This window comes from Podarcis pityusensis (assembly GCF_964106645.2).
Source record: "Podarcis pityusensis genome assembly, chromosome: 1".
Taxonomy (NCBI): Eukaryota; Metazoa; Chordata; class Lepidosauria; order Squamata; family Lacertidae; genus Podarcis; species Podarcis pityusensis.
This window is the reverse complement of record NC_138028.1, coordinates 65,832,505-65,857,424: the sequence shown is the minus strand read 5'-3', so window position 1 is coordinate 65,857,424 and position 24,920 is coordinate 65,832,505. Positions and strand designations below refer to the sequence as shown.

Here is a 24,920-nt window from a genome sequence, read left to right as displayed (position 1 = left end):
TGTTGAAGTCAACAGAATTAATTCAACACTCAGTTTTGTTAACTGTGCTGTTTTTTATTTATTTTCAATAATAACCACTTCGCATTTTCAGTAGCAAATGTGTTTCTGCATGGTTGGCACCTGTTGCAGGGTGAATACTACAATTTGAAGTTGAGGCCCACATTTGTCAACACAAAATGGGCACACACGCAACGTCTTGATGCAAGTCAGTTATCCCTATAGACAGTGCTTTTTTCTGGGGGGACGCATACCCCTAAACATTTTGTGAATCTAAGTTTGGCCTCATTGAGGGGCAGTATTTCAATATGAGTAGGAAAATGAGAGTATCCCAAAGCTTTTTTTTTTTTAAGAAAAAAAGCACTGCCTTTAGATGTGCCTTTTAGCTTTAGTGCGTAATGTCAAAGAGATGGGCATACTTTGAATAAATCAGCAAGCAAGGGCTATAGCAGATAATTATATACTGCAACTATTATCAAAAGTATATTCAAATGTGTGTGTTTCAAGTATAGGTCTTCATCAACGCAAAATCTAATGTAAACCCTCAATATTCAATCCCCCAGTGGAATATCATTTTATAACCTAATTGGTTTGCTAGAGGATGTTGCTCTAGTTCTAATATTAAAAGATTACATCGGTACTTGGCCTTGTAAAAGAGCTGTACTTGAAAAACATGACACTTGCATAATTTGAGTATACTTTTTGAAAGCACACCAGTGGCTTGTTCTTCTATGATCTTATTTGAAACAAGAATTTCAAAATGAAATATTTCCCAAAAGCCATTCTCATCTGTTTCCTGCTAAACATTTTTTAATTGCCCTGTGAGTTATTAAATGGAAGGCTAGTATGGACAATTTAATGCACAAACAAATAATAAAATTAATGAAGCATATAATGGTGGGCACTGTCATAATTCTTCAGCCCACATAATTCTTTCTAACAACAACTATTTCTCTTCCCTGTTCCAAAGCTGTGGATGAAGCTGTGCGAATCATTACTGGGGGACTGCCAGACTTAACAATGGAAGGGAATGGACCTTTGGAAAATAATGCCCTTCTTAATAAATCTGTAAAAAGACCAAATGAAGATTCAGATGACGATGAAGAAAAAGGATCAGTGGTTCCTCCAATTCACGACATTTACAGAGCACGACAGCAAAAGCGAATCCGATGAGACATGTTTGCAGTCGGAATGATGAAGACTAAAGGACTTGTAACAATTGTTTTCCTTCTACAAAATCAAATGTTTAAAAGGGATTGAAGTTTCTAACAAGCATCTTGCAACTGATGTTGTTTTATTACTGTGGTGCCTCTTTTTTACCAGCTGATTCTTCATCAGAAAAGAAAAGGGCAGGTGAATTTTACAACAAGCAAATTTGAGCTCCAGGTTTTGAACACAATTTGTGCAGAATGTCTGAATTGCATTTGGTTGCTCTTCACATGTGTATCCCCATCTTACCACTTGAAATCTTGCAGGGGTCCTGACAGTTTTATTTTAAAAACTGGATAGCATAAAAATTGTGAAATATTTTAAATTCACACCTCTGGAAAATGAAGTTGTTCTCAGTTTGCTCATTTAGTGTCTGTCCTGCCTTATTCTTTGTTTTTATTTATGGCAGAATGAATGGAAACTGTTTTTTGTAGTTTAAAATGGAAGAACATTCCTTTCCAATAAAGGATCTCTCCATAACGTCATGCCTCATACCACTTTATTTCTAGCACATGGGGATAGAGGGGGTGACAGCTCTTTCCTACCTTTTTGTTTGCAGTTTGTCTTTCCTTCCCCTCCCATTGTAGGCAGTGGTGGTGGGGAGTTAAGTACACCAAGCTCCAGGATTCCTCCTGTGGAGAAGGCAAAGGAACAAGGGAACCCAAAATTCCCCACACCACTGATAGAACTTGCCCAAGATGTACCAGGCAGCCTCTGACAACCTGGGTACAGTTGCTTTGCTGGGGCTCCCTTTTGGATACTGGCGTACCCCTTTCAGCTGGCCTTCTAACAGCTTTATTAACTTATTGCAGTGCAATTTATTATTCAGAAAATTCGTATCAACATACATGACAAACTAAAAGCAAATGCCCAGGATGTCATTATTTCATGTTATAAATATTAGTAGTGGCTGATCTGCAGCAAGAGCCCTCTTTACATCTGATTCAGCTAAGAGCTGAGCCTTCATGACAGCACTGTAGTCATGACAAATTTTATTATATGCTTTCCTAGGGTAGCTTCCATGAATTAAAATGCAGTACCGTATTTTTCGCTCTGTAAGATGCACCAAACCACAAGACGCACCTAGTTTTTGGAGGAGGAAAACAAAAAAAATATTCTGAATCTCAGAAGCCAGAACAGCAAGAGGGATCGCTGCGCAGTGAAAGCAGCAATCCCTCTTGCTGTTCTGGCTTCTGGGATAGCTGCGCAGCCTGCATTCTCTCCATAAGATGCACACGCATTTCCCCTTACTTTTTAGGAGGGAAAAAGTGAGTCTTATAGAGCAAAAAATACGGTATATGGGTTTGCCTCCTTCTAAAAGGCTATTTGTTATACTGGTCTTAAATAATTTTTTCAGTGCAGTCTACAATAAAATCTTCAGTAAACGAAAAAGAAACAATTAGGTAAATCATTATTTCGTTTGTTTGTGGACCAATTTCCTTGTTTTTGAAGCCTTGGCCATTTTTTAAAACATGGCAACAGTGACATTGCTCCTAAGAAGCAATATTGTTGAAACAAAGCACTCACGGTTGTTGAGATATACTGCAGTGGACCTCTAAATGTTCTCTCAAACTGGGAATATACTGCCTTTCTAGCAAGGTACCCAAAGCCTATTGCAGTTTTAAAAACTGCCTTGGGGAGAATGGTTGTAATCCAGACAACCATGTCAGCAAGAACCGGTTTAATTCTACCGCGTGGCAATTAACACCCTGAGACAAACCGCTGCATTCGGAATGCTGCAAGCAGTTGATCTTTACAAATTCCAGCTGGACCTCAACTGATCTGAATGAACCAGACTAAGGTACATTCTGAAGCTTAGTTATCCACCAGCTTCTTACCTTCTCAAAAAAAGTATTAAAATATATTTAAATGCAGTTTTATACTGAAATTTCTAAAAGTGTAATTAATGCAGAAATGGGATGAAATTATGGGGATACATGTACTGGGGATTACCGCAAGGTCACGTGCAGTATCCAGCCACATTCAAACAGAAAGCTACCCATCCGTCTACAGGTCCTTAAACATCCAGGGGCCAGTAATAGCCAACACACTGGTGTGCTCTTGAGGTTACAAATACAGTGGTACCTCAGGGTTACAAACTTAATTTGTTCTGGAGGTCCATCCTTATCCCAAAACCTGAGGCGTGCTTTCGCTAATGGGGCCTCCCGCTGCCGCCATGCCGCCGACACACTTTCCGTTCTCATCCTGGGGCAAAGTTCTCAACCCGAGGTACTACTTCTGGGTTAGCGGAGTTTGTAACCTGAAGTGTTTGTAACCCGAGGTACCACTGTAACCACCTCCTTATGTGGCAAGTGGCACTGCTTCTCGAGTAATCTACTAGCTAAAATAAATCAATGGCAATAACGCATACACAGTAACAGATGGCATGGGGGAGTCCACATCACTCACCTGCTTCTGGTTGTGTCACTGCTGCATACCAGGACAGAGGGACAAGGCAGAGGTCTCTCTTATCTCACTGTCCCCTCAAATCTCTTTGTACCAGTATGCAGCGGCACTGCAACAGAAGGTGAGCGCTGCAGTCCCACCAACCCATCCACTGCTCCGCATACCAGCAGTTCTTGTAGAATTGCACTTTAAGCTATAGCTCTTTCTTCCAGAACTTGAACGCATACATAGATATTAAGGGGGAATTAAAAAGATAAAATACTTGCCTGCAACAAGTAATGAAAGGAGCAAAAACTGCATACAGACCAGAAAGAAGAATGGCGGGCAATCGCTGTTTATCTGTAACTGCAACATGTAAAGTACACACAAAAATTTATTACAGATGAGTTACAGTCTCACATTAGTGGTGCATAGATGAAGTCAACAGCAGCAACATAAAACACATAAGAAAAACAGTAACAATATCACATTAACAGCTTCAAGGAAATACAAGTCAGACAATATTAGAATACTGAATTTCCACCTTTGCCATCCCCCACCCCTTTCCAACTTATTGTTGCAAATTATCAAGCAGCACTTTTTTCTTTAAATGGTCAGATGTGTAGGAAGCTAAGCCTAAAGGAACAATTTGACTAATATAAGCGAGGAATAATTATTTTACTTTGGCAATTCTAGACCCGAGAGGTACAACCCAGCCAAAGTTGAGCACAGTGAAGTCTATATCAATGGGAGAGTAGACTGTTTTTTGTTGTTCCATGTGAAGAACACTGATTTGATCCTTTGTGGTAGCCCAGGGTATCTTATCTACTCATCTATCTCCTGAGTTGGAGTGAGCCTTGCCAGGTTTAGGCCTCACCAGCGTGACAAACACCTTGGGAAGGAGGTGGAGATCTAAGCATTCCTTAATCTGTCCTGCCTTTACTGCAAGCTGCACATGTCTTTGCTTTCTGCTCCTATGTCCTTCTATTCTGACTTTCTTCAGGCTTGTTTGTTGTTTTCATTCTCTTTTTCTTGTCCTAAGAGAGACAGAGAGTGACTGACTGGCTGGCTGGCTGCTTGACCAAGCATCTGATTGCTTTCATAAGTGTTTGGGGCACTTATGGTGAGTGCCATTTGTCTCTCATCCCCAGTCGCCATCTTTGTCTGCAGGAGCAATGGTTTGCATCCCAAGGGAAATGCAGGAAGTGGCCCCTGATGACCTTCCCAATAAAAAAGCAGCTGCCAAAGGGGAAGCAGGCCCTGGACTGCTCCTTCTGGCGTTCCATGGAGGACGCAGAGCAGTTCGGGGTGCCCAGAAGATTGGCAGCACCTTGGCAGAGTGTCAAAAGCTCACAGAAGAGGGGGTTCCTTTAGAATAGCTCCTGGCCTCGCTTTCCCACATCCCGGAGGCAGAGAGGTTCACCCATTTCTGTATCTGCAAGGCCAAAATGCTGACCCGTCAAGGCCCATTTGATGCAGCTGGGCTGCATGGCACTGCCGCTACAAGAAGTGAGGGAAGCTGCTGTGAATATTCTGAGGAACTTGAGCCAGGCAGCCTGGGGTAAACAATAGATTAAGGGCCCTGGACCAGGAGGTGGGGTGGTAATGGCTTCCCTCCTTGCCTGGGTACCATCTTGACTGTGAGTCCTGGAAGATCTGCTACTCAGGGTACTTACAAATGTATCTGAAGAAGTGTGCTTGCACACGAAAGCTCATACCAAGAACTAACTTAGTTGGTCTTAAAGGTGCTACTGGAAGGGTTTTTTTTATTTTGACTATGGCAGACCAACACGGCTACCTATCTGTAACTGTATTTAAAAGTATGTCAATTTTATAGTAAATTGACAAGCATGTCTCAGCTGAGGTTGAGGCTGTCCTTCAGCAGATGTTCCCAGATTGTCAGGGTCCTGCCCAAATTGGGATTAGCCATTTTATGTCCCAACCAGACAGGCTCACTCCCGCTACGGGTGTAATTCGCACCTGCCTGAAATACAGGTCTCCATAGTGTGAGTGAGCTAGTTAAGGGCCATACCCATATTCAATGAGTGTAATAAAATTTGAGAGTTGATTGGAAGTATCACCTTGTTGGGATTAGGTTGGCTGCATAATTATCAAGCCTTGCTTTCAAGGTAAATTTACTCCTGTTGCAGTTCTACTTTTGGGGAGGGACGATTGTATGTTTGTCCTTGTTACTGTTCTATTTCATAACCATTTGAATTTCAGTGCCTGCTTTCCACTTGGTGAGTCCATAGACTGAGGAATGCTGGGAGCTCCGCCCCCTTCCCAAGACATTTGTCTTGCCTTTGCTGCACTGGTGAGTCCTAAAACCCAACCTCACAGACTCACTCAAACTTCATAGATCTACGTTTCAGGTAGGTGCCAACCACAGTTTTTCACAGAGGATAACCTTTTAGCCCTATACCTTTGCCGTATATCCAGACATCACGAGCATCACATTTCAAACACAATGGGCCGAATAGTTAAAGAGAACCTCTTTTAAAAAAAACATAAACAGAGAAAGTTTCATTAAATAATGATGGGTGGGGGCTGGTCTGCTTTACAGCAATTCTATTATTCAGAGAGATTACTTAATGTAGAGGCTTTTATCTTTGTTCCCTTTTAAGATTAAAACAGCTACTAAACATTCAGGAAGCATACTGTGCATTGTGGCTTTTCAACCAAAAGCAATTTCGAAAGCCAATTCACAGAATTATTTTTGCCTCTCATATTTGTGAATCAACATACACATCCATGTCTCTGATGTTAGAAAACTTTTAACAAGAGAGCCCACCTAAGAAACAGTTAATGTCCTCAAGTATCCAATAAGTCACATGTTTATGAACTCCTGAAAACACTTGTTTTAAAACCTAGCAGAAAGTTTTCTATAAACTCCATGGGACATTAAAGGTAGTCCACTTCCTACTATAAATTTAAAATCACTATTTTCACTATTTCTAACATTCAAAGAAAAGTATTGCATCCAAGTCCGGAAAGGGTGATGCGACGGGCAGAGGGAAACTTCCTGCCTGTGGGTTGTCTGCTGGATCAGGCCTTCCAAAGGCTACTCTATGAGGTAAAGGGGGGGGGGAGGAATTCACCATGATCAGTGCCAGCAGTATCTCTGCAAGCACACATGCTAAGCTGTAGGCTCATAATGTACGACTATGTACAAAGAGCACTTGGATTAGGGACACAGTATTATATTACTAAGCTAAGAGCTAGCCCAACTTCTCACCTAAATCACAGGCTTTTATAATATGTAGATAAATTCCAGAATGAACTTAAATGGATACTCCATTATCCAACTTTTTCAGATATCTAAAGTTTTCCTCACCTATATTAGCATTTCATGCCTCCAGCAATACAGGAGGAAGAAATTCCCTCATCAGACTTTTTGCTTTCACTTCGAGAGGAGAAACAATATATAGAGTCTACAGAATGTGAATATTGCAGTAGAGAAGAACCAGAAAATACTCTACAAAAATATAGTTATATATGCTTTTGGTAGAATATCTGCAGGTACAGAATAAAATACTTTAGAAAAAAACCTGGCTGGCAGAAGGACTTAAGAGTGTTGCAGACTGCATTTAAAGTGCTTTAACTACCAATATCCAAGTTTTGAGTATCTGGAAACTGAAGTTACTGACACAATTTTTGGGATGATCTTCAGAACTATTTAAAACTTAATATAGAAAGAGAAGTTTACTAGCCTCTTTTGCATCAATGTACATGCTAATAGGATAATTTCAACATCTATCATTTTAGTCTTACCCTCAAGCCCTTATTTCAAAAGTCAATACACCATCAGTTCTTACTTGCTTTGAAATAGTAAGTACTAAACTGGTGTATTTTCATGTACCTTTTACATCACCTGATGTATCCGCTTGCCACTCAGTCATCGCTACTGTATTAGTGAAAGATTCCTAGCAAAGCTGTTGCCCAAGGATTGTAAGTTTTCTACAACACATACAGTTGACCACCCTGACCCAAATAACAGTGATCCATGTATAGAAGCACACTCGCATACACAGCAGCCAGAAGGACCAGGATGGGATGGGAGCAGCACATCTCTGCACTAGTCCAATTGCGGACTGGCATTGGCTTCGAGCAGTTACTAAACTGGGGTGAAAGCAGGGGGAAGTGAACATTTAAATCTTGCAACTTCTCGTTCTACCTCCAACACGCAAGTGCCTAAATAAAACTGTGCTGTGTTGAATTTGACTTAAGTTCCTAAACAGAACTGGTCTGTGTTTGAGGGGGTCTGGTGGGGAATAGGGGATACCAAGACAGACTGTGGGGATCCCCAAGAAACAACTGGGGTCTGAAAAAGGCCTCTGTTTCCCAACCCTCATCATTCTGACAGAAAGCATGAGTGTAACAGCCTTCTCCTACCCTATCTTCTTTAGGGCAGCATACCAATGAGTCTTCCCAGTTTTGCTCACAGATAGCTAAGATGAGTCTTCTTCATTCAGTATTTTGCTGAGAACTGCATCATAGTAAGGACTGAAGACCATCTTGTTGTAGTCAACAAGGCGAACGTACTTGATAGCAATTTCCTCCAGCTCTTTCTGAATAGGGCCTAATCCACCAGGAATGGCAGGAAGAGATTTCTGATGGCCAGAAGCAAGGTAGCTCTCCAGAAACGACTGGATTCTTGAATCTTGAGAAGGGAAGTAAATTATTAGTAAGACTTACTGAAAGATCCCAAAATCCTCTTTTGATAACATGCATCAAATAGGCTCATAATGGTGCTTAATTTTTATTTTCATACAACCGTCTTACCGCAATCACAGACAGAACAAAATCTGGAGTTCTTTTAGCATCATTTCACCTTCATTTCAAACATTCCCATGTATCTCTGATTCCCAGTTCCAAGAGGAACACCCTCACTCATAGCTGGAAAACTCAAACCTGACATCACTTTTCAGTAATTCCTCAACAAAAAGTTTCATTTTCCAAAAGCAACCCTTCCTTCCTTCCTGGTTTTTGACCTCCACACCTTGACAAAGTACCGTATTTTTCGCTCCATAAGACACACTTTTTCCCTCCTAAAAAGTAAGGGGAAATGTGTGTGCGTCTTATGGAGTGAATACAGGCAGGAGGCTCTGCTCAGCGCTCCCTTTAAAGAGCCGCGTGGAGCATGTGAGCAGCTCTTGAGGGCTTTCCCGCGAGGTGGGAGAAGGGCAGTCACTGATGGGCTGCCCTTCTCCCTCCTCGGGGAAAAGCCTGCAAGCACCGCACACACACTGCACGCGGCTCGTGAAAGGGAGCGCTGAGCAGAGCCTGGGATGTATACAATCACTTTAAAGAATTTTTTTTTCTTGCACTCCCCCTCTAAAAACTAGGTGCGTCTTAGGGAGAGAAAAATACAGTAGCTTTTTAATGGTTATGCTAGGCAGTGGCTGCAGGCTCCTGCCACTTTCCTTTACAGGATTCAGCACTTAAGCATAGTTTCCCATTACATGAAAACTTTGAAACTGGTTTTTAGCTTCCAAACAAGATAGTGTCATTCAACCAAGGTTTAATGTTGGTTTAATACCTTGGCTTGTTTTGAAGCCATTAGTCATAGTTTCAGGATATGCATATAACAAGAAGCTATGGTTCAGTCCTGGCTTGCTTTTGCAGCTCAAGAAAGGGAGGAACGAAGCAGCAAGAAAGGGGCTGCCTACAAGTGCATACTGCTCATGCATATCCTGGCTCTTGAAACCAGGATTTTTGGCTTAGTCTTATGATGTGCACATGCAGCCAATACAATCTCTCATCTCAAAACGAGTGCATTCACCCATTTGAAGCATTACTATCCCCTTCACTTTACAAAAATAAGATATACCCATGTCCTCAAATGTATGTTTGACTTAGACATGCAGAACAATGGATTTTGCACAACTATTGCAGGGAAAAGAGCAGTCATCTGATCTACAAAGCATACCTATCAGTTTGCACACAGTGTTATTAGGCTTGGCCACAGCCTGGATCTGTCCTTTAAGCTCTGTCTCCTTCTCAAGTGTGAAAGGTGTGAATCCATGTTGGGAAAGGCAACTATTAACTTCAGCACAAATCTTTTCACTTATGACAGCCAATGCTTCACTCAAGTTGAAGGAGCTAGAAAAAGATGATCAAACTTTAACAGCTCATAAGCAAGATGGAATTTAATTGACAGGTTAGCTAATGTATACCAATCAAACAAAACATGAGCTATATGAGTAAAAACCTTACAGACTGAGGGAACATTACTGGAGGAATCATCACACACCAACTACTTCCTTTTTAAAGAGGGGATTTGAGTTCTAAAAGAAACAAGTGGGTGTGTCTATATTGGGGGGGGGGGGGTGCCAGCAATTTCCTAGACACAACTGGGAGCTACATTAAGAAAAATTCAGACTCATAACTCTTCAGAATGCATATGTTTAAATGTTCTCCACACAAGAAACTACCTATAACCCTTTCCCATTCCGTTTTATTTCTCACATGTGAGAGTATCAGGAGATTCCCACAGCCCTGTATTCTGAAGTGATATAATGAAAGGTTACTCCAAATGTGAAGATTAGAATTATCCGAAAGGCTATTTATACCTCATAATGGAAATTCCTCATAATTTCTAAAGCCTTTTACTACTTGGAGAAGTAGGGAAGAATGTGCAAGTCTCCTTTCAAAACAGGCCCGAGATCTAGTTGAAACTGACGTCTATATCATCCTGCATCACCCTATAAAGGGCCCCAAAGTCACACAGTACTCACGGGAGGTGTAGACCTGTCAGCAGTACCCGGATAACCATTTTGAGATTGGCCGTAAATGCTGGCAAGCCTGAAAGCGCTGTGCCTGCAGCATTGAATGTTACCAGAAGAATCGCTCCAGTTAAAATAAGCTGGTCCAGTTCCAGCTGCATTTCCTGGAAGCGGCTCTGGTCCATTAGCACAGTCTGTAAAAAAAAAAATTTAACACAACAGAGGATAATAAATGCAGGGAGCAAGGCGAGATGATGTAATAGTTATATAGTGTAAGCTCTCAACGTCCATTTCCTAGTTCAGGAGACTGTCTGATGAAGATAACGGCAGCACCCTCACCTCAATCCTCTGGGCTAGCCAGGTGCAGTACTAAGCATCCTTGCAAGAACAGCCGATCTACCCAAGCCTCAGCAAAACATGTCAGGTCAGCCCTTTCATCCACGATAAGATTGCAGATGAGCATAGACCTGTTACAGACTGACTAACAGCTCCACTTGACAAGAGGACTCAGTGTATAAGCTACCAGGAACTTCTAGATTAGGTTCAAAGACGATAATCAACAACAACAAGCACATCCCACACTGCCACACAATCCCATACTCATCCCCGTATTTAGCATTCAAAGGGGCTTGCCCAACCGAGTTCAAGTGTATGTCTGAATGCACCCTACCAATCCAAACATTGTTATAGTAATTGCAGAGAAGCAAATAGTTACCTCTGGAAAAGGCTTTTGCAGATGATCCCATTTGAGGAGCTTAAGGTATGCATGATTCTGTACAGCAACTGGACAGAGCACAGGAGCAGTACTGGTAGATGTGGCACCATGATCAATAGCAGGCACCATTCTGGATCTCAGGTCATCCGCAGCTTCTTGCAGCCACTCAGTGATGAAATCTAAGGAATCTGTTTTGAGGGAGAAACGGACTTACCAGACCATTTTCTCATCAACCCATTTTCCTGCCTATACATTTGAAATATTTTTATACCGCCCTTGGTCAAAACTGATTGAACAGAATGTTTTTATTTTGTTCATATATCGCGCAAACCAATCAGAACAGTTTAAAACAAAAGACATGAAAACAGCTGACAAATAAGATGAGCAGGTGTAGGATGTGAAACAATACTTAAAATGCCTAGGGGAATAGAGAAGTCTCTCATCATCAGATCTAAAATATTTCATACTTGGAGCACCACAGCTGAGAAAGCCATCTCCCTTTGGATCAGCATCACCTCCAATGTGAAAGACATTTAGGGAAGGGTGTTGGTCCTTAGGGAAGATGGCCTTAAGAACTAAGGCATGTTGAATAATTCTATCCAAGGACCTATTGTTTCTGGATTTTCAGCTGACTGAATTTTTTTAGTTGGTTAATAATTTGGCTTTAAAAACTGAAATAGATATCCAGACATTTGCACTCTGAATGCTTATTTTTATTAGCACTGCTCATTTCCCCCTAATAGGTAAAGGTAAAGGGACCGCTAACCATTAGGTCCAGTCGTGACCGACTCTGGGGTTGCGGCGCTCATCTTGCTTTATTGGCCGAGGGAGCCGGCGTACAGCTTCCGGGTCATGTGGCCAGCATGACTAAGCCGCTTCTGGCGAACCAGAGCAGCTCACGGAAACGCCGTTTACCTTCCCGCTGGAGTGGTACCTATTTATCTACTTGCACTTTGACATGCTTTCGAACTGCTAGGTTGGCAGGAGCAGGGACCAAGCAACAGGAGCTCACCCCGTCGCGGGGATTTGAACCGCCGACCTTCTGATCAGCAAGTCCTAGGCTCTGTGGTTTAACCCACAGCGCCACCTGCGTCCCTTTCCCCCTAATACAGTTATGCTAAAACTGCAATCTTTAAACTGCATTGCATGCTCCCATTCACGGCACTGAGAAACACCCAACGTTTATGCAGAAGGACCTCCCATATACAGTTCATCAGACATAAGCCCCACTGAGTTCAGTAAGCTTTCTGCCGTTCATGGGGAGTTATTTTGGCATAATTATCAAATTAAGGACTGAACAGTTATGATGAATCAGCTTAATAAATTTGTCTTTTAAGAAACAAAAAAGCAGATCATTTAGCAATGCAAAATAACAAAAACCGTACTTGGTTGTTTCTCATAAAGTTCCTGAAACTTCTTCCTTTCATATTCAACTGACTGCTGCATTAAATGTGGCCTTATGCTGGTGACAGCAAAATTAGCCATGTCCATTTTCATCAAGTCCAACACAGAAAAAATCTCTCTGCAAAATCAAGAAGACATTTCAAGCAGGTGTGTATAGTTATTTAAGGACATTTATAAATCGCTTAATTTTCTTTAAAAAAATAAATCAAAGCAGTGCGCAGTATTTTAAAAAACGGTATCAATAAGAAATACAGCATGTCTAAATGTCTGCAATAAATCAAATCGCATGCCCCCAAAATTTGCAATATTTATCAAATGTAAAAGAAGGAGATAAAGCAAATGAAAAAGTGAAGAGCTAAGGGGGCAAATCATATTTAAGTAATCTAACTAAAGAACTATGTGGGGAGAACTAGGAACAATCCCCTTTTAAAGAACAGGAAGACATACAGTGCTTTCTAGAGAACAATTCCGTTGGCATATGTATTATATGCTAAAAATTACCTTTAGCAGTTTTTCAGATCACTACTGCCCAATTCTTGCTTAGATGATAAGCCTGAGACAGCTTAATACTGCAGTTGGGGCTTACATGAATTAATGCTCATCTTTACAAAAACAAAGAGCCCCCTCCCATACAGAAATTACAATGTCAGGTAGAAGGCCGGACTAGAATACATTCCCATGCATTTGGTATCCAATGTGAAAAAAAATCTTTCTCCTCCTTTCCCTTCCCCTTCATCATTGAGGAACATACAAGCAAAATATGAATGCCCACCTCAGTCTGACACGTCAGCTAAAGCCGTAGGGAGGGGTAGACATAAATGCCACATTTTGTGTGTATTTAGGAGTATACATGATTTTATCTACTTTCCAAACTAGCTGGAGAGGGAAATCCCAGTTGCAATGAATGCCTCTATAAAAGTAGTCTTGATAAAAAAATAATTTCCATATTATTCACTATTCTTGCACTTGCATTTCCACCAATAAGTTCTCCATTAAACAAACATGAACACACATGTATTATTTCATTGCTACATGCATAATTTTTGTATTCTGCCAATGGTTATCAAAAACATTCAAAGTATTTTTCCATAGGCAGACACTGATTTAATGTGAGTACCTGAACAGGGGAACAATTTCATGAATGTCTTTCAGCTTCTTAATTTCCTCATCTCTAGCTGGAGCACAGAGCGTTCCCATCATTCCAATAATGAACTCTGCCAACTTCGAAATGTCAAGGGCACCATTCTCTGCCTCCTGTTTTATCAGCTCCAGGTCTAGAGCTTCGGTAATCTGATTTCTTAATCTAGTATGGCCAGGCAGCAAAAAAGACAAAAGCGTCTGAAAGAAAGCAATGTTCCTTTGTTAGCTCATAGCAGTATTATGTTGCTGTATCAATCAACACTATTTCGAAGTGAATAACAGTTGCAGCAATATTGTGTTACTAGGAAAAGTAAAATAAGGTCAAATCATTAACATTAATAGAAGTTTTCATTCACTGTGTACAGAAGAACTGTTTTGGGGTTGCATCCAATGAAGTAATCCCATGTGTACAAGGATTTCTGCTTGCTCAAGAACATCCCCTTCCTCTCCTCCACCCCCCCACCAGTCTGTTGTAGGCTTATCCCAACCCTCTGGAGCATATTTGGGGGATGGATTGTGGGGAGAGGGAGGGGTAGTTCCATTCTGCAAGTGGAAGCCCTTGCACAAACAGGATGGCTTTGTTGGATGCAACGCTTGGTTTCTGGAACAGGGGGTTAACACTGGTGTACGCATGCATAAGCTCCAGTGTATTGAAGGGTGACAAATTCTGCTCCATTTTATATCCTTAAACTCACATCTGATGCTTCCATTCTGCAAAGTGGTGTCAAGGAGGGACATCAGCAAAGAAACAGGGGATGTGAGAAAGGGTACTTAACTTGTTCTTCAACTGCCACTTTGCTTAACTTTTAGAATGATTATTTCCATCACAAACATGGATCTGAAACAGAGATGGGGTTGCAGATTGCAAGGGGGAAACTGCAAGAGAGGGTAGGATTAAGCTCCGCTTCTCTTGCTGCCGCTTCTTCCCTGCAAATCTCCCTCTACTGACCTCACTTTGCAGAGGAGAAGCAGTGTGCAGGTTCTGAAGATACGCGGAGACACAATGAGTAGTTCCATCACAGATGTTAAAGGGGCCAGGGAAGAGGAATGAAATGCCTCAGTCAATCAAGTGGCAGACTGTGACCGACATAATTTTTCACTAGCGACAGGTTGTAAATTGGATTACGAGACAACAGAAACTGTTTGCCATACTGATTCCAGAGCACAGTGGGGCAGGGCTTAAGGCTGTAAGTCATTATGGAAGCACTGCAAAGCTATCCAAAGGATTCAGGTGTTGCCTGCCACCAGTCCATGCCCTTATGAAACAGGGTCAATGCTGAAGACAGGACACTAGACTAAAGATGCCATTGGTCTAAGAAAATAGGAACTGCCTTGATAGATCAGGCCAATTAATTTATCTAGCCTTGTACATTGGCTCCAGCACTACCCAATCAAACGCCTTTGTGAGGCTCGAACAGGACATGAGGATCTCTATTTGTCTAAATCAAAGATGCTTCTGAACATGCCTCATCATATTTTTACAACTCTTTGCAGATATTAGCAAATAACGTAAATGAAGTCCATCTGGAAGATAATATAATTACTTGGACTTTCAAAAAGCTTTTGACATAGTACCTGCCAAAGGAACTTAGCAGTCACAGGAAAGCAGGGCAGAACCTTTTTATGGGCTGGTTGCTAGTTAGAAAACAGGAAGCAAAGAGAAGGAAGAAATGTACTGGGAGCAGGAAAGAGTGTAGGTCTCTGAAGACCTGTACTGGGATTGATACAGTTGCAACTACCCTTAAACAATATAGAATCATGTATGGACAAGAAGTATGCTTATGGAAATACATTAGCCCCTCTTACCTCTTTGATCTCTCCCACAAGTTTAATTGCATGATCATATGATGGTGGATCTTCCTTTAGCTGTGTTTCCAGGCAATCCCAAAAAGCTTTGTGGACAATATCCCTTACTCTTCTTTCAAGGCTGACAAGCAACACAACAGGAGAAGAAAACTGAAATGGTAATTCTAACACAAAGCCAAGTACAATGAGCTCGTGACGCTTTGAGGGGGGGGAACCATCACTAGCAGTTAGGTGGTTTCTTGAAATGTCCAACATTACAGTTGAATAAAATACATTGGTAGAGAACAAAATAATTCACTGCGTCCAAGAGGAAGTTCTAGCTCAAAAGGAACACGTAAGGGAGACTCTGTCGCCAAAATGGGATGAAAAGGATAGGGGGTGTAGCTGCCAGAAGGGCTGGAAGGTTTTGAGAACTCCGTCCATAGATAATATGCAAAACAGCTTCCTAAATGAGTTGTGTGGTGAATGTGGAAATTTGAATCACAGCTGATTGTGTGTGTATTCTGATGTAAGCATTCTATCTCCTCCTATGCTCTTAATAGACTTTATGTAGAAACATGAACATAACGTTCCCTGACTACATATAGGATATAACACTTGAGCTAGATGTACAAAGCTAACCTTCATGGCTATATGAGCCTGTTGCTGGTGGCCTCCGGGGAGAGGATGTGGTTCACAGGGTGAGGAGGATCCCATGCATTTGGTTCATGGCAAACAGAATATGGTGTATCCACTGTTAACAAGCTTATGTTCTCTCAACAAATGCCTGACCAGCCACAAGATTTTCTGTATTTCTCACTTCCATGTAAAAACAGTGAGATGTTTTTAACTGATTTTTCCCCACCCCTGGATCCAGTAGTTGTGGTGCTGCCTTTTCGTACAGCAAAAATTATATTTTTGTTTTAAACTTTTTATGCTTGCGACAATAGACATCATACCTGTTTTCTGGCAATTCGGCTGGCTTAATTTGGAAGCCTCCATTGACGACAATTTCATGGGCCAACACCATGTTGGTAACTCCTTTTGCCGTTTCCATCAGCTCCTCCACTGACACAAACTGAGGAGGGCTGGCTGTAAGGCAATGAAATATACTTCAGCAAAATGTCCCATTAATTTAAAAAATTGTAAATTAACAGAGATGACTGTTCCCATCTCACTGAGCATGGTCTGTATTATTTTAAAGTTTACAGTTCCTAAGAATTGATAAGAATGGACAATCAAAGATACCACTGGAAATAGTAGAAGTAAATGTCCACTATGTTTCAAGAATGTCCTCAAAAAAGATAAGCTATCTAATGGTACATCTCAACCTTTCCCAATGTAGTGACTTCCAGATATAGTTGGCTTGCAATTCCCGTCATCCCTGACTGCCTGGGGCTGATGGGAGTTGGTCCAATAAGATCTGGAGGGCACCAGGGTAGGGAAGGCTGCCATGTTCAGTCTGTGACCATCCTGTGGAGTTTGTATGCTACCATCATGTTTGAAGCTGCACAAAGAAGTGGGCTGTTTACAGGTCATTCTGTGCAAATCCTTGCCTGTAAAATTCAAAGATGAAGAGAAGGAATATGCTTCTCCTCACAAAGCCTTCTGAGAAAGGAAGGTATGGTCACAAAAAGGAAAAAGTGAAAGCTGTCAGATGGGCAGAATTTGTGCTACAACAACATCAAAGAGGAAAATTGGAAAGGAGGGCTGTTAAAAGGAAACAAAAGATATAGCCCTTCATCAATAAGTGAGGTATGTTGAATTCACGACATTGGAAGCAACCAAAAACTCTGCCATTTAAGGAAGAAACAGAAAGGAAAAGCTGCAAGATTTCCAGCTTCAGGAAATAAAAACTGAGATTGGACTACAAATAAGCATGGGGCAGTACTCTATTAATGTGCCCCATTAATGCTAGGATTCTCACTTGTGCAATGAGATTCCTGCATTGCAGCCGGTTGAAATAGATGATTCTCGGGGTCCCTTCCAACACTACATGATTCCATGACTTTCACACCCTCTCCTTGCATGTGCCCTCCCCAAAACTGCTCAAGAGATTTGGGGAAACCATTAGAACAGATTTAGGGGGCATGTGAGAGTAGGATGGGATAAAACATTCAATTGCTCAAGTAGAAGTCCTTGCGTTCACAGAACATTCACGTAGCACTACTTTGGATACAAACCACAGTTCTAACATTGGGTGTCAATCCAATGTCTTATTTCCTCCCCATGCATTGGAGTATGTGGTGCAATATCACAAAGTGAGGTAGAAAGCCTGGTTCAGCGTTACTACTTGTTTAAGAAATACGTTTTATTGAATAAAAAAACATACTGTTCAGAAAATGCTCCATTTATAGTGAGAAAATTACCTTGATGTACAGAACACAGAGAGAGAACTCCTGGAGGGTATTTTGGTTCTGAAGAGGGAAATCAGGTTTGAAGTAGTAATTTTGCTTACCTTGAGGTGTATTGCCTCTGCTGGGACTTGGCGTATTCTGTCGAATCTTCTTTCTGGAAGACTGTTCGGAGTTATCCAAGTTGTCCTGCTGATTATCTTCTGATTTACCTGATGTTCCTTCACTTGTATGTGGCCTGCCTGGGTCCTGGGACATTCTCAGCTTTTTGGATTAAGAAGAAAGAAATTAAACCAATACACGCACTCCCACTGAGGCCAAATTCTCTGCTAAATCCTGCATCTAATTCAGTTAGTCCAACTAGGATTCTACCTAAGAATTTTGAGGGGAAATTCTCTGAAATTGGGGGGGGGGGGGGAGAGAGAGAAATATGTACTGTACAGAAGTTAGACCTATTTATTTAAAAACACTTGAACAAAATAACACTGTTTCAATATTGACAATGTTGCCTGGAGACGTTTGGGTAACAATCAACTAACAAGGATTATAGATAATCATCATCATCATCATAATAGCAGCAACTGTAATTTCAAATACGGAAAGATAGTAGCTCTGACATCATGCCATATTAAGAGCTGTGATATAGGCTGGAAAATAATCCCTTTCCCAAAGTACATGATATTATAACCTGAATTAGTAGCATAATTAATAGATATAATACCAGGCAAATAAGGCAGTTTTAAAGTTATAATTTACTTTTCTCAGGTGCCTATATTTGACGAAGCATAAATGTATATGCATATAAAATACATGCATGCGTGACAAAATTATATGGGTTTTGTCACCTTTTTAATTTTGTGAAATGTAACCATGTAAGGAAATGTATGCATCTGAACAATTACAACAAAAATACTATTCAAGTAATGCTTTTTAATTAATTTGCATGTAACATTTAAACCATATTTGAAGTACATTAAGTGTACTTAATTGATTCACCTTATTCCCAATAAAATATTTGACTTCAAATAGTTATGAGTATACTGGGGGTGGGGGGTGGACTTTGATGTGTTCATACAGTTTTGCTTACTAAATATAAGTCATACATGCTAAGGGAGTTCCCCATCAATTTAGGGCACCGGAAAACTCTCCCAGAAATGTTTCTAGAATATTTCTGGTTTTAACTTTTCGTTTCAGAAAATGTTCTGTTTTCAGACTTTAGCAGTGGTTTTGTAAAACAAACAAACAAAACAAAAAAAACCTGGCCCCTATGATTACTGCTAGAACATTAATTCACCTAAAAGGCAATAAGTGATGAAACAAGAGACCTTTGCCATCCAATGATGTGAAGATGTGCAATTGCCACCACAGATCACACCCATCTACCAAACTAACATCATCTCAAACAGAACACAGACTATGGGAAGCAGTTCACACTTTCAGCATCAAGTCACTGAGCAATGAGACAAGTGATGCTGATGGATATGAAGATCTGTCTTTCATCTCCCCAGGAAATGCTGATATGAATCAGATACTGCCTCTCATCACTTAAGACTACAAAACATAATCCATCCCGGTAAAGACCATCTGGGATATGCAAAGCTGGCCGATTGCCTGGTTAGCTAGTCTAGAAGGGAAGCCTCTAAATCAGCAAAATGGACAAAGGAAAGGAAGAACAAAGAAGAAATGCCTCACACAATTCTTACTATATATATTTTTTTAAGAAGAATTGCTCAGAGGTAGCATATGGGATTTGAGCAGTCTAGGTGGGGTGGGAAATCTGACCTTTTGAGTCTATAATCCTATATAGGCATTCAGGATCATATTATAATTGCATGAGGCTGGAAAACACATGCCTGCCCCTTAGATGCCATTACCCCAGCCTCTCCACAATGCCATTCATGTTAGTGGAGTCACATCAGCATTCCAGATGCATGTAGGCTGCCCCATGAGATGGATCTCCAAGCGCTCAAGGTTCCAGTTCATGGGGCCACTTGGAAGGGTGTCACCACCCCCCAGGAGCACCCTGCAAAACAGGGCAGGCAGGGTGACTGATCATAGTCCCACTCCCCGGCCTCATGTGATCATAGGCACATGATCCTGAGGGCATGCACTAGATGATGGTAGCCTCTTTGCCATATAAATGAATTGTCACATAAATGAATTGTCACACTTACTTCTCACTTAATGTCCTTGGACCAAGCCTTCAGGGTGTCAGAAAAGGGCAGAGAGCCAGCGAAGCAGTGGGGCGAGACTACAGCTTCAAGTTCTGCAAAGTCAAACAGAAGCAAGAGGTCTGTAAGAAAGCCACCACAACAGAGTTAGGTTCCAAAGCGGCAAATACAAAACGCCAGTAACAAAGGGCAGATTTGCAAATAATCACAGGAATCTGGCATCCCAAGCGTCCCAAATCTCTTACATGGAAGGAGGCCCTACTTGTTTAGATACAATTTATACATAAATAGGCTTGTGACTGATCACAGGAATTTAAAGGCAGACTTTCACAGCAGTATCCTTCCCATATGACATTTTCCTGCAGTCACACTGCTATTTTCATTATACTGTTCTGTGTGCTGTGTGTAGAAAAAAATCCTAGTTATTTTGTATTCACAATGCCTCTTTCGAACTCACTAGCATCATTTGAAAAGCATTTAGAATCCACTAGGCATTCTGTCAAGTTTTCTTCAACACAATTGACACTGAGTTAATTAACATTCAGAAATATATCTCATAATAACACATAATAACACATCAAACATTAAAATGCTTCCCTATACAGGGCTGCCTTCAGATGTCTTCTAAAAGTTGAGTAGTTACTTATCTCTTTGACATTCTGATGCAAAGGAAAGTTAGAATTTTATCAGGATTCATCTTCTTGAGTTTTGAGACAAACACAAAAGTTTCCCAAACCCAGAAGACCCAAAGTATGTATGACTGATATAATCCAGGATTGATACCTGTTTGTATATTTAATATATTATTCACATTCTAGATAAAATTTCTAAAATAAATAGAAACATTAGAGCAGACAGAGTTTATCCATATTTTTGATGAAGGCAGAATTGTGTCTGGACTTCTACCAGTGCTGCCTTCAGTTTTTCGAAGTAAGTGTTGGTTAACAGTTTATGGATTAAGCAAAGAGCTTCAACAAATAGAACAAAACAAGGCACTTTGCTAGATTATAGTGTACCATGTTGCTATTTTGTTTCTCACCCCAGCTTTGGAAACAGATGACTGTATAGGAAATGAGGGATTTAAATAACCGGTTTTCCACTCTAATAATTAAAATTAAACATCCCTAACTATACCCATGATTTACACATATTTACGGTTTGCAGTAAGCTCCCTGGTGTCATATGTAGTTTGAATGGCTCGGCTGTCCATAAACTGCCAAATTAAAAAGGAAGCAACCTACAATGCACTGGATTCTTCTGAGCGCATTCAACAACAGAACTATGCCTGCGCCAACTCCAGCCAAGTAGTTCTACAGCCTCTGACATCATGGAGTCTTTTAGCATGCTCGTGTAAGTGAAAAAGAATCCAAAATAGCAACATCCCCATCAAGAAGGCTGATTTCTCAGACACCGAGAGACAAACTAGATATGAAAATGGTAGATCCAACATGGATCCTGCCAACTCCATATGAAATGGTGGAGTGGCAACTGAATGGAAGCAGGGATATGTGGGTTGGGAAAACTAACTCCCCCTCCCAGTGAAACTGCTGTACATCTGCTGCTTTTCTCCAGCACGATTTATTTTGGTTCAGAGTCTCACTGAGAGGAAACCAATAATGGCAGTTCATTGGACAAAAAAAAGATGGGGAGAGTCACATTTACCATCCCTCTGACCAATTTTACATATGGGTTCTATGACAGTAAATATTTGGGTAACCGAGATGGTAAAACCTGTTTGGGTTCTACCACCTCAGACTACAGACTATATGACTGAATCCGTTTCCTTACACACACAAAAAAGATTCCCTTCACTAAATGTCAGGGAGATGAGTTCTAGCCGAGGTTTCTTCCTAACATGCTTGCCTTTATCATGTGAAATATGCTACTTCTACTGACACGTCCATCATTTTCCTTTCCCGTTCAGTTCTCATCTCAACACTTACTTCCTTTTAATCCTAATATCATTTCTCCATATGATTCTCCCCCCTTGTTATCATCACTTTCCCACATTGCCCTCTCTTTACTTTCTTCAGAAGTTCTTTGGTGGTCCCTTTCCCCAACATTCTTAGACCCACCTCATTTTTTTCACTCAATCTTTTCTTTTCTATTTTAGCATTTCCAACTTCACTTTGGTTTTGTGTGTTTTCCTCCTTTTAATGCAGTAGCCTTTGTGCTGTAATGCCCCTTAAAGGTTTGTGAACCGCTTGCCAGCACAGGTGAGAAGTGTTTAATCAGCCAAGTGGTTGAGTCTGCCTCTAGAAGTACCTATGTGTTTGCACCTGCTTGTGTTGCACTAATGAATAAACCTGATGGATGTGTGGCGGGCTTGCACATCCTTGAGTTTATTTCACAGAACTTTTAAGATGCAACCACCATAGCCTTCCCTAGAAGCCACAGGGTTTAATTTGAGACAGGACTTCACAGCTTCAGAACCTTGGGCAGTGTGATGCTCACACTAAAAATATGCTAGGTAATCATTATACAGTAATAACTTATTCCATAACAATGGGCCTATGCAACCAGCAGACATGCGTTGAGAAATGACATCCATGTCAAAAGGCTATAATTTCCAGCTAGGTATGCACCCTGCCACCTCCCAGTTAAGGGTGTCTGAACAGAAGGCAGCAAAGGAAAATGAGAGAAACAGAGCAATACAGATCAATGAGACAGAATTCCTCTTTGATGTCTTCCAAACTTTGCAGCCAAGTTTCAACAGCACTGTTTACAGCAGGGGTGGAGAACATTGTTTCCCAAGAAAATGCCCCACCACCACCACACAGAAAAAAATGACACAGCACTGATTTAAATCAATGAAGTTCAAACTAGGTGGCTTTACAGGCATAAAAAGAAAAACTAAGGCTTCCTCCCCACTCACTTTTTCTACTGTCATGCACACATCACCATATGAATGTACACAAGTGCTTGGAAATAAAGCAGCAAAATTTTAAAGTTTTGTATAGTCCCCATTATCAAAAGGTTTCCTTAGCACATATCAAAACAGGTTATTATGGTGTCAGAGCATGACTTGTCCTAAAGCATATACATAAAATGCATATATATTATCTTGTTTGGATTTTATTTACACCTCAGCATGACTATGCAGTTTCCTAAAAGTCTGCATGAAACTCTAAAAAGATGACTACTCAGACAAGCATGTAATGTTGAGGTTAAGAACTAGAAAAACAGGGATGTGAGTGAAGTGCCAGCTATTTCAGTTAAACTATATATTTCCCAATGTGACACATAAAAAATTCTCAGTGGGCACAGACAAAGCTTTGAATAACTCAGAGAGAATAAAAATAAGTGATATCAGAGAACTGATGTATTTCTTTCTGGGGAGCTGCAGAGTTATGAAATAAAGTATATCCATTATATTCCAAAACAAGGAAAATCTTCAGATATAGGATTAGAACAATAATATCCATTTAGCAAATGAAAGACTGTTGCTGCAATCCTGTATGGGGGGGCACCTCGGTCCCAGGGGGCAAATGTCATCCTCCAAGCATCTCTATCTGGCCCTTGGGACGCTCACCACACCACACCCCCTCCCCAGGGGACCCCCATCACTGGCCCTGTTCCATACCCTTCTTTCCTGGCTGGAACGCATCCTTGAATTCTCCACCCTGCCTGGCTGGGAGAATAGAGAGAGAGGTTTATGAATGTGTGTAGAAACCAGCCGACTATACAAAGGTAAAACTGAATAGTTGTTGCTCTTGCCACTTTGTCCTCTGTCCCTGCCCACCACTTACATGTGGCCCCTGGTAGGAAGTGGGGAGGAAGGGGTGTGTGGGCTGCAGCCGCCCAGGGTGTCATCACTGGGGGGGGGGGGGTTGACAAACTGAGTTTGAGGGAAAGGCAGAGGAGAGGCTCGCCCCGCCCCCCCCCGCCCCCGAGCAGCTAGTTATGCCGCTGCTGGGAGGCTGCCCAGAAGGGAAGGCAGGCCTTGATAATGCATGCATGCCTACCTAGCAGTAAAGTCCCACTGTGCTAGTGGAGCTCATTTCCGGACAGGCGCGCATCGGGAACTGACTGGAAATCGGCTGGTTTTGACAGCCCTTCAAAACACAACTCCTGCTTTACGGATGTTAACCCTTGACGAATGCTTCAGGCAGGGCTGACACGGTGGAATTTCCCCGCTCTCTCCATGCATGCTGATAAGCAATGCCATCCCTTCCGATTTAATCTGGATTAATGGCCCACACAGGACGACAAGGGTTGTGCTCTCGCCCGCATGCCCCTCGCGACCCCGGCCTGGGACCCCGATGCAGCCGAATAACAAGCAGCGCCGGTTCTGCTACAGCGCCCGCAGACGAAGGGACAGGGGCAGAGTTTGCGGCTCTCTGGGGCACCAAAATCCGACCCCACCACCCCCAGTCCTGGTGCAGACAGGGATGGCAAGGGGTGAGGAGGGGGCAACCGGGCTGCAGTGGGAAGAAGACGTCCCGCCCGCCATTCCGCAGCCCCGCTTACCCGAGAGAGAGGCTTCGAGCGCTGGAAGACAGCAACTTTTTTGCACCCGGTCTCCGGAAAGCGAGTCCGGGCGGCGGGGGGCCGGAAAGGGCGCGGCCCCTCAACGCCAGCGCCACTAGCGGGAACTCCTCGCAATCCCCGTCGTCGTCGTTCTCTTCCTCCTCCTCCTCCTCACAGGCAGCCGGGAGCCTGCAGAGGGCAGGGGGAAGCTGGCGGCTCCTCACAGGGCGCCGCCATGTCTGAGCTCTCCCTAGCTAAAGCGCCTCAAAGCAAAGCGCGAGGAGTCCTAATGGGCAGCTGCGGGAGGAGGGAGGGAGGAGCGCGCGCGTGCCGGCGATAACAATACGCAAGATAGCTGTCAATCAAGGGACGAGGTTGTTGGCGGAAGGCGTGAGGGGCGAAAGGCTCTTCCCTCCCACCCCCGGGCCTTTTTTCTGTTCCAGAACTACCGCTGCTGCATCCAGGCTTTTCCCACTGTACGTGTGCATGGAGGGAGGGAGGGGAGCGCCGTGCGGCACAAAAGCCCCCCCACCGCACGCACATACAGAGGCAGGGCTGGGTAATA

At 42.1% G+C, this 24,920-nt stretch overlaps 2 protein-coding genes across 7 annotated transcripts in view; one reads left to right on the top strand and one right to left on the bottom strand.

The window, feature by feature from the left end:
- CSTF3 (cleavage stimulation factor subunit 3) overlaps positions 1-1,686 on the top strand; it is a 56,419-nt gene extending 54,733 nt beyond the window's left edge. For both annotated transcript variants that reach the window (XM_081012070.1, XM_081012071.1), the window contains one exon: positions 968-1,686. In XM_081012070.1, coding sequence (XP_080868196.1) covers positions 968-1,170 — 203 coding nt within the window. In that variant the 3' untranslated portion in view covers positions 1,171-1,686. The remainder of the gene's footprint in view (positions 1-967) is intronic.
- Positions 1,687-3,930: 2,244 nt separating this feature from the next.
- On the bottom strand, positions 3,931-24,601 carry TCP11L1 (t-complex 11 like 1). Of its 5 annotated transcripts, none has more exons than XM_081012332.1 (12): positions 24,356-24,601; positions 19,889-20,007; positions 17,819-17,978; positions 16,320-16,452; positions 15,382-15,502; positions 13,553-13,773; positions 12,417-12,553; positions 11,032-11,219; positions 10,329-10,510; positions 9,521-9,693; positions 8,134-8,251; positions 3,931-4,628 (listed from the first exon to the last, which is right to left on the bottom strand). In XM_081012332.1, exons 3-12 carry the CDS (start codon positions 17,970-17,972, stop codon positions 4,610-4,612), a joined length of 1,446 nt encoding a protein of 481 aa, XP_080868458.1. In that variant the 5' UTR covers positions 17,973-17,978; positions 19,889-20,007; positions 24,356-24,601; the 3' UTR covers positions 3,931-4,609. The 5 variants fall into 5 exon arrangements, with proteins under 5 accessions (XP_080868458.1, XP_080868459.1, XP_080868457.1 ...); XM_081012333.1 differs by having other exon boundaries at positions 3,931-3,957; XM_081012331.1 differs by lacking the exon at positions 3,931-4,628 and adding an exon at positions 23,469-23,516 and having other exon boundaries at positions 6,093-8,251; positions 19,889-19,980; positions 24,356-24,600.
- Between the last annotated feature and the right edge of the window lie 319 nt (positions 24,602-24,920).